Source organism: Cibotium barometz, chromosome 18 (genome assembly GCF_041138505.1).
Source record: "Cibotium barometz isolate CiBa-2024 chromosome 18, ASM4113850v1, whole genome shotgun sequence".
NCBI lineage: Eukaryota > Viridiplantae > Streptophyta > Polypodiopsida > Cyatheales > Cibotiaceae > Cibotium > Cibotium barometz.
In genome coordinates this window covers 20,610,209-20,625,221 of record NC_141063.1, presented here as the reverse complement: position 1 = coordinate 20,625,221, position 15,013 = coordinate 20,610,209, and the positions used below count along the sequence as shown (strand labels likewise).

The 15,013-nt window shown below is 45.8% G+C and overlaps 1 protein-coding gene across 1 annotated transcript in view; it reads left to right on the top strand.

The window, feature by feature from the left end:
- LOC147629055 (serine/threonine-protein phosphatase 4 regulatory subunit-like protein) overlaps positions 1 to 14,809 on the top strand; it is a 31,953-nt gene extending 17,144 nt beyond the window's left edge. Inside the window, exons 2-7 of the mRNA XM_086812279.1 lie at positions 13,259 to 13,336; positions 13,439 to 13,487; positions 13,613 to 13,712; positions 13,801 to 13,853; positions 13,932 to 13,994; positions 14,102 to 14,809. Coding sequence (XP_086668405.1) covers positions 13,259 to 13,336; positions 13,439 to 13,487; positions 13,613 to 13,712; positions 13,801 to 13,853; positions 13,932 to 13,994; positions 14,102 to 14,494 — 736 coding nt within the window. The 3' untranslated portion in view covers positions 14,495 to 14,809. The remainder of the gene's footprint in view (positions 1 to 13,258; positions 13,337 to 13,438; positions 13,488 to 13,612; positions 13,713 to 13,800; positions 13,854 to 13,931; positions 13,995 to 14,101) is intronic.
- Positions 14,810 to 15,013: the final 204 nt, after the last annotated feature.

Sequence of the window (15,013 nt, the reverse complement as noted above, 5' to 3'; positions counted from 1 at the left end):
AAGTTATTTCTTTTGGCTGAGCATGCGTAAAGACATTGAGACTTATGTACGCGCATGTATTACTTGCCAAAAGGTGAAATTTGATGGGCAAAAGCCTCTAGGTTTGCTTCAGCCTTTGCCTATTCCCTCGCAGCCATGGGAAAGCATTACTATGGACTTACCCAGATCCCAATATGGGAATGATGCTATTTGGACTATAGTTGACAGGTTTAGCAAGCAAGCTGACTTTTTGCTCGTTAAGAAAACCATTAAAGTTGATCATATGGTGAAGCTCTTTCTTTCTCACATATTCAAGCATCATGGTATGCCTAAGTCCATTGTTGGGGATAGAGATCCCAGGACTACGATATATTTGCGCCGAGCTTTGTCTATGGGATTGTCACTCCATAGGAAGGTCCGTGCTAGGACTTGTGTTTTGCCTATGTGACTGTCACTCCATAGGAAAACCAGGACTTCACATTTCTGTCGTGCTAGTTTTGTGCCCGACAAGAAATCCTTGTACAAGTTTCATGAAAGGGAGATTTCGTCCATTACATGTGCACATGCATTTATGTTTGCATGCATAAACTTGTTTTCGCATGTTTTGTTTTCGTGTGTTTTCCTTCTATGACATGCTAGTACACTGCATGGGGACGTCCCCAGTGTACCCTGCATGTTTTGTTTTCGTGTGTTTTCCTTCTATGACATGCTAGTACACTGCATGGGGACGCCCCCAGTACACTGCATGGGTGTGCTGTCTGCTGACGAGTTGGTGTGGTGTGTGAACATGTGGTAAGTATTGCCCTTTTTGGCTATTTCAAATGTAAAATCCATAAAGTAACATGAACCTTAATGTTTATAAGATTGGGTATTCACACACATTTAAAATATTGATCGGACATCTCTTATTGTGGGTGCCCAAGGATAAACCCTTTAATTAAGGCCTAATAATATTTACAATTAAGGCTTGCATGGGAACAAAATCCCCTACACACATGGGTGGTATGGGGTGGTTGATGGAAAAAAGGAGGTGACTGATCTCACCTACCCGTTGGCTGTCCCTGTACCTGCCTGTCTGCAGCCCTTGTACCCGCCTCCAACCCACCGGTTGCTGTTGTTGTTTTGTACCCGCCTCCAGCCCACACCCGCCTACTACAATAGTACCCGCCTCCAGCTCCAGCTTTGTTATCCTTGCACCTAGTTGCTGCTGCTGCGCCCTGTATCCGCCTGCTGCAACTGTACCCGTCTCCAGCTCCAGCCCGGTGTGCTGCTCCTTGTACCCGCCTCCAACTGGATTGGCTGCTGCCTTGTACCTGATTATTGTACCTGCTGGTTGCCACATCCGTATCTACTGGTTGCCATACTTGTACCTACTGTTTGCATCGATCGGGATTACATTAAAAGGAGGGAACAATCTCTTCACTTTACAACCCAAATTGAATCTTTATCAGGTACTTGTTTCTGTATTTTCAAATTTAGATAGTATTAAAATTAAATGTTGTTTTTACAAGTCTTATGTAGGCTAGCATCACCCCCAGTTACCTTCACCATGGAAGGTCACCGGGATGGTGATCTTTTTCCGTGATTACCTTGACCGCGCCCTCGCATTTAGAGGAGCCAGTGAAGGTCATTGGGATATGAGGAAAACTGGGAGCAAAGCTTACCTTGTAGCTCCATGTATCACTCCCTCCGCGGTGCTTCATCCTGCCAGGTGTTAGTACGGGCGTGCCTATTTGTGCACGGTCCTGGAAGACCAGTGAGCGGCGGGTGTTCACCAAGTGAAGGTGGGCAATTGTCTGTGATTTGGTCTACTCTCCGACAACGGATTCTTCATCGACGAAAATCTTATTGTTTTTCAGTTTCACTCCATGATATGGAGAAATCTGGCCTTGGAGCGTGTGAACACTTGTACATATAAATACTCCAAGAAATACAAATTGTATTGAGGGGAGGGCGGCCCTTTCCGGCCCCAGTGACGGTGTCAAGTGTTCTTTGTCATTTTTAGTTTTAATTTGCAATCAATGTCCATTATTTGTATTAGTTAAGTGATCTAAGAATGTGTATTTTATCTTCCGATTTGTAGGCCTCTTGTAGGGAGCGGTTATAGGCACTAGTGAGGAGGGATCGAAAAAAGTCCGTGGCGATGGCTCTCACCTTGGGGGATCTGAAAAAATAGCTCCATCCTGGCCACGCGACTTGCGAATACCTTCTCTCCTCCTATGGGGTACAGCTATCTCAAAGAAGTTCCCTGTGATTCTTTGTCTAGAAAGAGGCTCTAGCATGATACCTATACTCCACCCTCCTCTCCTCTATGGATCTAATCTCTGTGCGAGCAGGGGCGAGCTAACACTCGATCCATTGGCTATCCGGGGACCTCTCGTGAAGCCGCTTTAAAGAGGCAAGACTCCTCCTCAAAATCCTCTCTTGCTCTTGGAAACCTCTAATCTGCTCTAGGGTGTCTCCTGCAGTAAATTGCTGATCTCCCCTAAGCCCTCATCCAATGTGCACGCGGTAGGGCTTGAAAGAAAATCCAGTCTCGCCTATATCTGCTCTATCCTGCTGCATATCTCTGGGTCCTAAATGAGGCTGTCCGGAATCCTCGAGCTCACATGCCTATCATGCCTCGAGGGATCCTCTAAGGACATAATAACTGGGGCGTGATGAGAAAAGGAAGTATTTGCCAAAATACCAATAATATCTCCTCGGCTGCAAGTCCACTCATCAACATAAAACCTGTGAAGTCGAGAGAGGTTGGGGTTGGTGCTTCTCCTATCTGATCGCAAGAAGCAAAGGCTCCCAGGGCTACGCCCAAACTCTGGAAGATACCAAGGGTCCCGTCCTCTAGCTGCAAGAATCATCTTCTTTGAAGCTGAGTACTCTGCTCCTAAAATTGTGGCCGGGCCACCTCCAATTTTGTCCTCTGCTGCCTCAATCATGTTAAAGTCACCGCCCAAGCACCAAAGGTCAGCTTAAGGGAGGGCCTCTCGTACTGAGCTCCAGAAGAGGGCTCTACCTACAGTAGCGTTCAGAGCATAGATGTTGAGGAAGCCAAGGCTATTCTCTCCAATAGTAATGGTAATCCACTATGCCCGTCTCGAGACAATGACTCCTGAGCCAGTCATTGTCGGCAATAGCTGCCCACTGACAGAAATACACACCCCTCCCTGCGTCCCCGAGGGGCCGAAGGATGGGGACCAGAAAGTATGACTCCTGCTTGGAAGAATCTTCCTGCATCTACGGGTGCGTCCCTTTGAGTGATGATGCTCCTAGAGGAAAAGAATGTCTATGGGTCTCCCCACTATGGCACGCCTCATCTCTGAAAGCATTTAGGTCCCCCTAAACCCTGAATGTTCCATGAAACAATCCTCATATCAATCTCGGAGTGATGCAGCACCAGCGGAACTACCCTCCACTCGAAGAGTCTTGGGCGAGGATTTAGACGGGGAATAATCACAATCTGTGCGGGGGCGAAAGTGCGCCAAGTGGGCATGTGACGCCACTATGTACGAGCACGTGCATATGCATGCTCTGGACTCCATCAATCACAATAAAGGTATCTGTAAGAGGGGGGAAGAGGTACCGCAGTAGAGGTATGCATGAACACAAAGAGTAGCACCTCCAGACTGGAGACTACCATCTCTCCGTCCTGGCCTCAATGGGCTGAACCTCCAAGCTCCATCCTAGCCAGAGGCCAAAAATGGGTGAGGATATGTCGGTGATGCAGAGATCGTGGAGGTGGTGGGAGAGCTCAACTACCTGACCCTAAATGGCAGCTGCCACTAACTTAGGATCCCACTCTGTCTTGGGGGCTGCATTGAAGGGGAAAAAGAAGATCATCACGCCATTATCTGGCGTAGAGGGCCTGGAGTGGTGAAAAACCACACATACCCAAACAGGGGCTACTATCTCCTCAAAAATGTCAATCCCTTCCGTCGGCAGATACCGGAAGAAATTGTAGTCCACAGACTGTCCCAAGATCCTGGGGACCCCACTTGGGGACTTTGGCGGGAGAGCCCTCACCGGGGAAGCAGCGATGGGCATCTCTACTGGATCGGAGAATCAGTGAATCAAGCAACGGACTGATCTCGCCGGTTGCCTCCGCACCAGGTCAAGGGCTGCTGGGGGGCGACGAGAGTGCTTTGGAGAGGCAGATGGCAGGGGAGGGAGGGCTTGGGTGATAAAGGAGGGCGTTGCGGTGGGCAAAGTCGAGACTAGGGAAGGAGGGGGAGGCGGTGGCAAGAGAGGCCGGGAAGGGGTGTTGCTGAGGGGGATCCATCGGAGAGGAAAGCTGGGGGGAGGGGAGCCTGGCACGCTTGCCGGTGGCGCTCGACTTGGGTGGTCGTCTGGCGGCCCAGGTGCGGTCCAACCGTTCGCTAGGTCACCCAGAGTCAGGGCCTGGTGCTCTGATGTCTGAGGACCTGCCCCTCTCTCTACTCCCTGGTGAGGGTTAGCGCGAGAACCGGAGGGAGGAACCACTGGAGGTGGTCTCTTGGATTGCCGCCGAGGGCAAACTCTAGCTAAGTGACCCATCTGTTTGCAAATGAAGCAGTCGCTTGGGAGGCCAGGATACTCCACACGTTGCTGTATGGGGTCCCCATGGAGGCTAGGAATAGAAATACAATGCAGTACTGACTTCAGCGAGGCCACATAGATGTGGAGGATGGAATCATGGCTGTCCTTGCGAGGGTCGAGGCAACGGTTTTGGGGGGGGGGGACTCCATCACTCTCCCGATGGCACCACCAATCACCAGGAGAAGAGGAAGGTACTCCTTCCCTCCAAGGCTTGGGAAGCAAACTGTCATTGGGAAGCCCGAAACGCCAGCCAATGGGCCAGACGCAGGATCGAAGCTGTGGTGCCACTATGCAAAGAAGGCATGCGTCGTACGCAGTGTAAGGGGACTCAGCTGCATGACTCAGTTTGACGTTGATGGCGAGTTGAACTCCACCTGGTAGTATCCGCGCCCCAGAAGGTGAATATCAGTGATCTTTGCAGGTTCACCAATGAGGCTGGCCTGAAAGCGATCACTGAGCTGTCCGCCCGCAGGGCGGCTACCAACAATTTTGCAAACTAGGGTGGAGGCCTCAAGTGAGGCAACATTCATGGCAAGAACCTCAAGATCTGCTTTGGAGAAGGAAATGCAAGCAACGGCGGCTTCAATCGGGGATGATGGAGCAGCTGCCATGGAGTCCTCCTGAGGGTGAAGACCAGAAAAAACCGAAGCTTGTTGAGTAAATTGAAAACCCTAGAAGGCAGGAAGCAGCAAACTGCACGGGAGGCGAGAGGAGAGGGACAGGGAAACGAAAAGAAAAAGGAAAGAGAGAGAGAAGAAAAAAAAAGGGAAAAAAAAGAGAAAAGAAAAGAAAAGAAAGAAAGAAAGAAAAAGAAAAAAGAGAGAAAAAAGAAAAACAGAAGAGGAAAAAGAGAAAAAAGAAAAGAAAAGGAAAAAAGAGAAAAAGAAAAAGAAAAAAGAGAAAAAAGAAAAGAAAGGAAAAGAAAGAAAGAAAAAGGAAAAGAAAAGAAGAAAAGAAGAGAAATAAGAAAAAAGAGGAAAAAGAGAAAAAAGGAAAAAAGAAGAAAGGGAGGGGCGAAGAGAGAAAAAAGGGGGGGGGGGGTAGGAGATGGGTCACGGGGGAGGGCAGCAAAAAGAGGAGGGAGGGGGGGGTGTGATCAGTAGATCGAACAATAGGGGGGGGGATGGGGGGGATCAATGGTGATAGGCTCACGACTCAGCCATCTCTCTCTCTTTCTATTCTCTATCTATGTTGATTTCAACCTCGTGGTTTTGTACAAAAGGGGCATGAAAGCAAAGTATGCGGGCTTAGGAAAGTCTTATATGGCCTTAAGCAGGCTCCTAGGGCTTGGTATGAAAAGATTCGTGCATACTTGGTTGCACATGGTTTATGCAACAGTCCTACTGAGAGTACACTCTATGTCCAGAAGAGTTAGGATAGTTTTTTGGTCACCGTCTTCTACGTTGATGACATGCTGCTCATAGGCCTTGATGAGGAACAAGTTTCATCTTTCGCCAATTGCATTTTTATTTGGACGCATGCAGATGGCATAGTCGAGATGCAATCAAAGTACATACAGAGACTGCTTAAAAGTTTTAATCTTGAGGATTGTAAGCCTGTATCTACATCAGTTGAGATTGGTGCGAGGCTTAGCCTTCAGGATTCTGGAGAGCCTTTTGATCAAACATTATATCAGTAGGCTGTTGGTTGCTTGATTTTTTTATGCAATACGAGGCTATACATTCAGTCTGGGGTCTCTCAGTTGAGCAGGTTTATGCATAGCTGAGGCTCCAAGCATTGGCAGGCTATTAGGTGGGTTTTCCGCTACTTACAAGACACTTAGTACCTCGGGTTGTTCTATTCCAAGGGGATGATTCACAACTGCACGCCTTTATATATCATGGCTCAGCAAGAAGCAACCAACAGTGGTCACTTCCAACCCTGAAGCTGAGTACAGGACAGTTTTTACAGCTACAGTTGAGTGTGTCTAGCTTAGACGCCTTATGGCTAATTTGGGTGTTGGATAGGTGTCCTTCACTACCATTTTCACTGACAGTTAGAGGACGTTGGCAATTGCAAGAAACCTAGTGTTTCATGCTCACACTAAGCACATTGAGGTGCATGTCAAGGAGAGGCTCGCAGATTAGCTTGGTATATGTGCCTACACATGATAACATGGCAGATTTATTCACGAAGGAACTTTTTGGTGACAAGTTTAAAGTTTTTCGCAAAGCTTTGGGCTTATTGCCTTTTGGGGATTGATGAGCATATCCCTGTACAGGTTCACATGATCACTTCAAGGGGGGTTTGTTGACATCAATGTCACAGGTAGTGGTGTGTGAACACTGTAGGATAGCCAAGGCACTTTTTACTCTCCTTAGGAGGGGGTTTTTTCCCATGCACAGGAACACACGCTTAGCCACTTAGTGTGTGTTACCTTATCATGTTATTGTACTTTCATTTTGGTACACTTAACATTATTGAGTTACGTGCTGCTTCAATTCTCAAGCTAACATGACCGTGTACTTGCTTGTCTATGTGTGAGAGTGTTGTTGCTGCTCCCCTCTCGACCCTAGAGTCCCTTGAACCCCGTTGACTCCTAGTGGCCTGTAGTGAGCTCCTTAGCAGCAAAGCAGCCTGCCACATTGTCAAAGTCACACAGCAGCAACATGCACACCACCCTAGGACACTGAGCAACGTCGATGGTTGGGCTCTCATCTTCTAGCCGTTGCTCCCCCCCAAAAACCTGGTTGGAGGAGATATATTTGACAAGGTGCCACCACACCTTATATATGGCTCTTTGACTTCCCATGCTCTTGCATATGGGATAATCCACCACAACTTCTAGTTATGCGATAACCCAAGAGTAGCTACGAGAATTACCACCTCCAACTCCCTCCTTCAATTAAGAACTCAATTGCCCCCTCTGTTGTTGAAAATACAAGTGAATAGGGTGTGTGTGGGAACAAGCTCTTGGATAGAGGCTGTAAAAGAGGAGATGTAATTGTGAAAGAACCTGTGAAAAGGTGAGAAGAATCTACTGGGAGAGAATAAAGGATAGCATGAGGGAATTTAGGAGTGTGGAGATATTCTGGGAGATATTCAGGGAAAAGAGAAGAGGTGGAGAGAATCAGGCAAGAGGTGGAGATATTCTGGGAGTGAATCATGGAGAAATCAGTGGGATTAGATGCTTGATGTAAACTCTATAAATTGAGGCATAGCCCTAATGAGAATTTGCTGGTTTTTGAGTATCCATGCCTACATTAATCTATGTGCTAATTATTCACTAATTACGTCTTAATCATTTCTTAATCACTTTGTTAATCATGTTGATTCTAGTGTATGATCCACCCTAGCTCATCATTATGCTCAAATTTCAACATGGTATCAGAGCCATGCCTAGAATCAACCAGATTTATGAGCCCATTAGTGAATTAATTAGGATTAGTAGGTAATTAGCAAAAAAAAATCAGTTTTTAGTGAGTTTTTCATCTTCCCCTTCACCCCCAGCCAGTGGAGGGTCTCTAGCACTTAGCACACTTCAAATTAGGTCACAAGCTTCTAGCTTAAGCTAGCCAACACCCCTGGCTACCAGCCCATCGAAACGGCGCAGCAAACCGCCGAAGGAACCGGGAGATTTCGCGTTTTTTGCAGGCGCCTTTTTTCTCTGCAGTTTTTGCCATTACTACTTGCTCAAGTCAAATTGCTTCAATTCCTCCTAGCCCAAGGGGTAATCAAGCATGCTCTACAAGCTGGTGAAGACAGAAATCAATTTCATCAAGTCTACAGTGAGATCCAAGCTCTTCATCAAATCTGTAGGTGACTTTGGTAAAACAGAGATTAAGCTTTCATTATTTGGTCAAATCTTGTGTTTCTTGGCTTAATCCTCTACTAGACTCATTGCTATTGATGCCTTTGAAAGCATTTGAGCTCATTTGAAGTGGAAGGCACCAGATCTGAGCTCCCCGCATACTCTGTTTTCTGCACACAAACCAGAGCATTAATTTGCTAATCAGTGATTAATCAGTGCTAATCACTGTACTTTGGTGCAATTGAGGGTTCAAATTAACCATTAGGTATCTGATACAGATCCCTAAAGCTTCAGATTGCAAATCGGAGTTGGTTTGATACTCCAACCATCCCGTACAAATTGGTTACTCTCAATTTAATGTAATTTCTGGTGATTTTATGCTGATAAAATTGTTGTAATCATCTATTAAACACCAGATTGAGTTGTAAAAGGGTAGACACTGTCCTTGAATCTTGAATTTGGATCAAGAGGTAAGACCCCCTTCACATCACCATGAATTCAGCACAGGAAATAGCCAAATTTAATGGAGAACAGTTTTATACATGGCAAACAAAAACCATGTATTTGCTGATGAGGAAAAATCTGTGGGGATTAGTTGAAGGGAGAGATGAATGCCCAGAGAGGGGGAAAAATGAGTGGAAGAGTAGGAATGAAAAAGCATTGGGGCTTATTGCACTCAGTTTAAATGATGAGATCATTCATCATATCACAGGGATACAGTGGACAAAAGATGCATGGGATGAACTCAATAAATTATTTGGTACACAAGCAAAAAATTCCAAGATAAATCTATTAATGCAATTCTACAAATTGGACATGAAGGAAAGTGAACCCTTAATCACACACTTGAACAAATATAAAAGTATTAAGCAACAGCTGGCAGCTATTGGCAAAAAGGTAGAAGATGATGAAGCATTAGCTGTACTTTTGAAGAGTGTGGACAAAGGAGATTATGAAAACATTGTAGCAACACTAAAGAATGTACCTGAACTAAAGATACACGAGATAGAAGCAGCTCTACTAGAGCAAGAGAGCAGAGGCAAAGAGAAGAAAGAGCTCGACTCAACAGCAGGAGAGGAAAAAGCATTCTTCACCCGAGGAGGATTCTCTCGAGGACGAGGACGAGGAAGAGGCAGAGTAGGAGGGAGGACCTTCACTTGCCACAAATGTGGAAAGCAAGGACACATGGCGAGAGACTGCTACAGCAAACCCAGTGAAGAGGGAACGACATCGGCAAACTTCATGGAGGCTCCAAGAGAAGTGGAGTCGGATCATCTTTTCTGAGAGAGAGAGAGAGAGAGAACCCACAACCCAATGTAACCTGCCCCAACAAAGTAAAACCACCTCTGAGCCACCGATGATGTAGGCCAAGTGGTAGTTGTATGTGTGAGCACTTTAGTCAAGGTCGCGGGTACTTATAGTAGCCTTGGACACATAGAGAGAGAGAGTGTCAAGGACTATGGAGTTTAGGGACTTGAGGCACTGGTCGCGGGCTATCAAGTAAGAGGGAAACTTGATACAGGGTCCAGGTGTGCTAGGATTATTCACTTGAGGGGAGGTGTTGAAAATACAAGTGAATAGGGTGTGTGTGGGAACAAGCTCTTGGATAGAGGCTGTAAAAGAGGAGATGTAATTGTGAAAGAACCTGTGAAAAGGTGAGAAGAATCTACTGGGAGAGAATAAAGGGTAGCATGAGGGAATTTAGGAGTGTGGAGATATTCTGGGAGATATTCAGGGAAAAGAGAAGAGGTGGAGAGAATCAGGCAAGAGGTGGAGATATTCTGGGAGTGAATCATGGAGAAATCAGTGGGATTAGATGCTTGATGTAAACTCTATAAATTGAGGCATAGCCCTAATGAGAATTTGCTGGTTTTTGAGTATCCATGCCTACATTAATCTATGTGCTAATTATTCACTAATTACGTCTTAATCATTTCTTAATCACTTTGTTAATCATGTTGATTCTAGTGTATGATCCACCCTAGCTCATCATTATGCTCAAATTTCAACATCTGTAAACTGATGTCGGGACTCCACAATCCCAAACAAATCCAAATCCCAATCCTTCAATCCCCCCTGGAAGAACCACTGTGCCCTAGGCATGGTCACGGACACACCTGACCACAATCTAGAATTCTCACACAGAGTAAGGGAAGTAGGAACATTCACAGTAGTGGTAACTGAAGTAGCAGTAGCCTCCTCAATAGCATCACACAATGTAGAAGCAGGCTCCTCCATAGAAGGCAAAGGGACCAGCAACACATCCTGGTCATTGGTTGTCGAAGAAAGAATCGGAGGCGAAGCAATAGGAGATAAATCCCCCTCAGAAGCTGTGAGCAAAGATAGCCCACTGTCTTCCTCAAAAACATTGCTAGAGATATCATCTTGGCAAGGAGAAGTATGCACAGAAACTGAAGGCAAGGCAACAGGGAAAAAAAACTCCTCAAATGCAGTGAGCAAAACTGGCCAACTATCCTTCGTTGCAGGAACAACTTCAAAAGAAGTATCCATAAGATCACTGGCTGCATAGCACCCAGAAGCAAAAACCATCTATCGATCATCACTGGCATCACCATACAGGTCACAAAGCAACTGCCACACAGAGAAAGTAAAAGCATCATCAGGGGCATAGATGAAGTGTTGAAGAACCGAATCCTGACAATTGAGGAGGAGAAAGCCATAGATCTGTCCGTCAGTCTTCCTCCACCGACACACATCCTCCGCAGAGGCAAGGTCCGGCAAGCACCTATTCTTGTACGAGAGAAACTTCATCAAACCATACTCCCTGAGAATAGAAGTAACTTGCAACTTCCATGACTGAAAGTTACCACCATCCAACTTGTCTGCCTCATCTAGGAAATAACAAGAGAGTGGTACGGGCGCCAAATTTGAAGCTGTCATCATTGATCCAATCAATAGGACCAACCCTGATAAAATAAAACTATCCAAATCAAAAAACACTGATATAGGGTCTTTCCTCCCACCAAAACACAGCCCTAAGAGGCTGGACAGCACCCGAGAATCCTCCTGTAGCAAAAAAACGCAGAAGCTTCGGTCCCTCCAACCTTGAGGTCACCAGAAGAGGGAAGCAAAAAATGCAGATTTGATATAGAGAGGAAAGGCAGCCACACAGGGCCTGGGAATATGCTGTAAGAGGGTGCAAGAGGGAAAGGCATCAACAAGGACAATAGCTTGGGCTCTCCTCAAGAAAGCGCACAATCTCAGAAGGAGGAGTGTCCTCCACAGGTACCAAGTGTGCCACCAAAGCCCGAAACACCACAAACCCCCTTTGCAAAAGGGAAAGACCACCGGAGAGGAAAACGCAGCCAGAAGAGAGCTGCTGTCCTGAAAAAACAGGCCGCCAATGCCCAAACTCCACGTGGAGAAAAACGCTGATCAGAAAATTGCCTGACGGCTGCAAGCGATGAAGCCAATCTGGAGAGAAAGTGACCAGCAGGTGCTGTCCAGAAAACGCAACAACAAAGAGGCTGCAAATTTGAGAAAAACGTAGAGGAGAGGGTGCTGAAAATAGGGCTGAATCTGGGGCAGCGGAGGAGTCGCTGAATTGGGAGTGATGATACCATGAAAAAGTGCACAGAGCGGACACCTATTTATAGGTGAGGTATGTTGGCCGATTGGGACAGAGAATGCTGGCCGACTGGAGCATGTGTGCTGGCCGACAAGTAAAATACTAGAACAGCTGGGAAAAATCCCAAAAAAATATGGAAAAAAGGGGTGGCCAGCCCACAATCAAGGGCCATACAAAAGGGACCAAAAGGACACTAGAAATGGGTAGAAACTGGGGATGAATGTGCTAACAAAAGTCACGCAGCAGCAGCACGCGCACCACCCTAGGGCACTGAGCAACGTCAGTGGATGGGCTCCCATCTCCTAGCTGTTGCTCCCCCCCCAAAAACCCGGCCGGAGGAGATATCTATGACAAGGTGCCACCACACCCTATATATGGCTCTTCGACTTCCCATACTCTTGCATATGGGATAATCCACCACAACTAGTCATGCGATAACCCGAGAGTAGCTACAAGAATTGCCACCTCCAACACATTTGGTGAGCGCGCTGCAGCAAGACCATAGAGGACGGTTACCCCTCTGTCAGAGTCCATCTAGGTCGTATGGACAGACATTATCCGCCCCCTTCAGGGAGTTAGCATCAGAGGTCTTTGTAGCTTGTTTACTTTTTTGAGGGTTGTAGTTTTTATATGAGCAGATGTTTTCTTTCTGCTTAATAGAAGGACCTATTCTTGGGAAAACAAATCTTGCTCGTCTATGTCCTTTGTGTTTTGTTTTCCTTTTAATAAATTTCAAATCTCTATATTTAACTTTTTTTTTGGGTGAAAATCTGAACGATGACATGGCATGGTTTTTTAGCAATCCCCATGCCGGAATGATTAGATATTGGGACGTTTTCCTGACTCTTTTGGTCCTCTCATAACCAATTGAAACATGGAGATGCCCTAGAGGAAGTCCGCTGGTGTACACAGATTACTTACAGGGACATGTTCAACCACAGTCCTCACATGACAAACTCCCCATAGCCCTCCACAAGAGCAGTCCCTTGCTTTTGAAAGAAAATATTTATCTATTAGTAGACAACAGAATGTCCGCTTGTGGGCAAACTACAACCTCGCGGTGGAATTCTGCTTGGCTGTTTGGGATGTGTCAAGATGGACTTATGGGAGGTGGCTAAAGAGACTGGGCATAGAGGTTTCTTCTTCAGGAGCTTGAATATGGGGTTTATAACTATGATCCCTAAGAACTGGACCCTATGGGCATCAACTACGGGTGGCTTCTGAAAATGTAGTTTTAGTCATGGAGTTGGATTGTGGACATTGACACAACTTTGTAGTGTTTCAACAGTTTGGGGAGTTACTATGTAAATGTTTTCGAAGGTTTGCAGAGGGTCTTGACAACTTATGTACTGCTGGCCTATTTGCAGGATGGATGAATCAGAACTTGAGTTCACTGATGAGCTCAAGCACATTTTAGAGGTGATAGCTTGGACGGGAAATTACTGGTAAGTTTTGCCCTCTTGCTTTGCACCCAATTTAAAATCAAGTGGTAATGGGGCAAAGCAAAAACTGATCATTAGCCTGTTTTCACCTCTGGATGTTTGCAGGCATGATTGGCCTATGCTGAAGTGCCTTTTATCCTTCCGTCTGAAGCAGGTATGGAGGTATGAATCTGAAGATTTGGTAGCGGATAGGGATGCGTTGTCAGGCCCTGTAACTCATTGTTCTCATAACTAATTTTAGTAAATTCTAGCCCTTAACCGTTTTGCAATATTGGGCAGGTTTTGACACAATATTATGACTCTCACATTGCTTCTGGAGAACAGCCAACACTTGTTTCTGGTGAATCATTCAATGATTTCCAAAGGCGACTTCTTGAAGGTAATGTTTTCTGGCTAGATAACAAGTCCCCCCCGTTGAACTCTCATGTTTCATAAGTGTTGAAATATCATTGCTTCTTTTTTTCAAGGCCTCGATTTGTTTGTGGATGGGCCACCATTTACACTGCAGCGACTCTGTGAGGTGAGACAAGTGACTTGTGGCTCTGAGTTAAGTACTTATTGTCTTGTGGAGGAGTCATTTGTGGTTTCCATATTGCAGCTACTACTGAATCCCGGGCTCACATACCCAAACATTGACAAAGTGGGTCTAGCATTTGAGAAGGTATGTATCTTCTCCTCTCTCTCTTTGTGCTGGGCCAATGGCTGGTCACCTGGTTGAGTTTTTGATGCAAATATATTAAAGGCTCTTCTCCCCCTTAACTTGTGCAGCTTCTCCTCGTGACTTCAACTATACCTGTATGCAAGGACCCTTATCCTTCCTTCCCTGACTCTAAGGGACAGCAGGGCTGCAATCAAATGCAAGAGATGGGACAGGGAATCATTGCTACAGGAGAAAACGGTGCCGCAGAAAGCAGGACCATAGCTGATGATGAAATGCCAGACGTGTCTTTGAATGAGGATAAACAGTCGGATGCAGAGAAGCTGCCTAGTGAGGAGGCATCACTTTCTTTGGAAAACAAGTTGGTGGCACTAGCACCTGAAGAGAATCAGAGTCCTTTGCCAGATTTTGAAAAGGTGCATGGGCTTAGCGAGTCTCCTTTGATGGATGATGACCTTGTTGACATCTCTTTAGATGACCAAAAATCAGTCGCAGAATCTTGAGGGGTCTCTTACACCCCTTTTTCTCTTTATTAGGACTTCCTATGTGTAGCTTACAGGTCATTTTCCCCCCATTTTCTCTTTTTAAAGGCATCCTATGTGTAGCTTTCTTTTTGGGCTTGACAACACAATTTAGACGAGCTTAATGTACCCATGGATGGTGCAAGTATTTGGTACATGTATGGTAGATCGGTTTTGTCATGTCTCAGCGTGGAGAGCTGGTTGGATAGAAGCGGCTAAAATTTTATGCCATTTTCTAGCTCTAGTAAAACTCATGGTCTTTGCCTTAATGGAAGGTTTAAGCAGATGGTTTTAATATGTTGGACAAGGGAGCATGCATGCTCCTGCATCCGGTGTGTTGCATGCCATTTGCATACCATAAAATAATCATAACCAAATGTTCTAAAATATGACACTGAAGGCTTCTTACCAAAGGAGTCATCCCCTTCACCCCCCTTTTGTGGATAAAATTTACAAGAAACTTCCTAAAACAACATGAGCCTCTATTTCTAAATCTCTAAA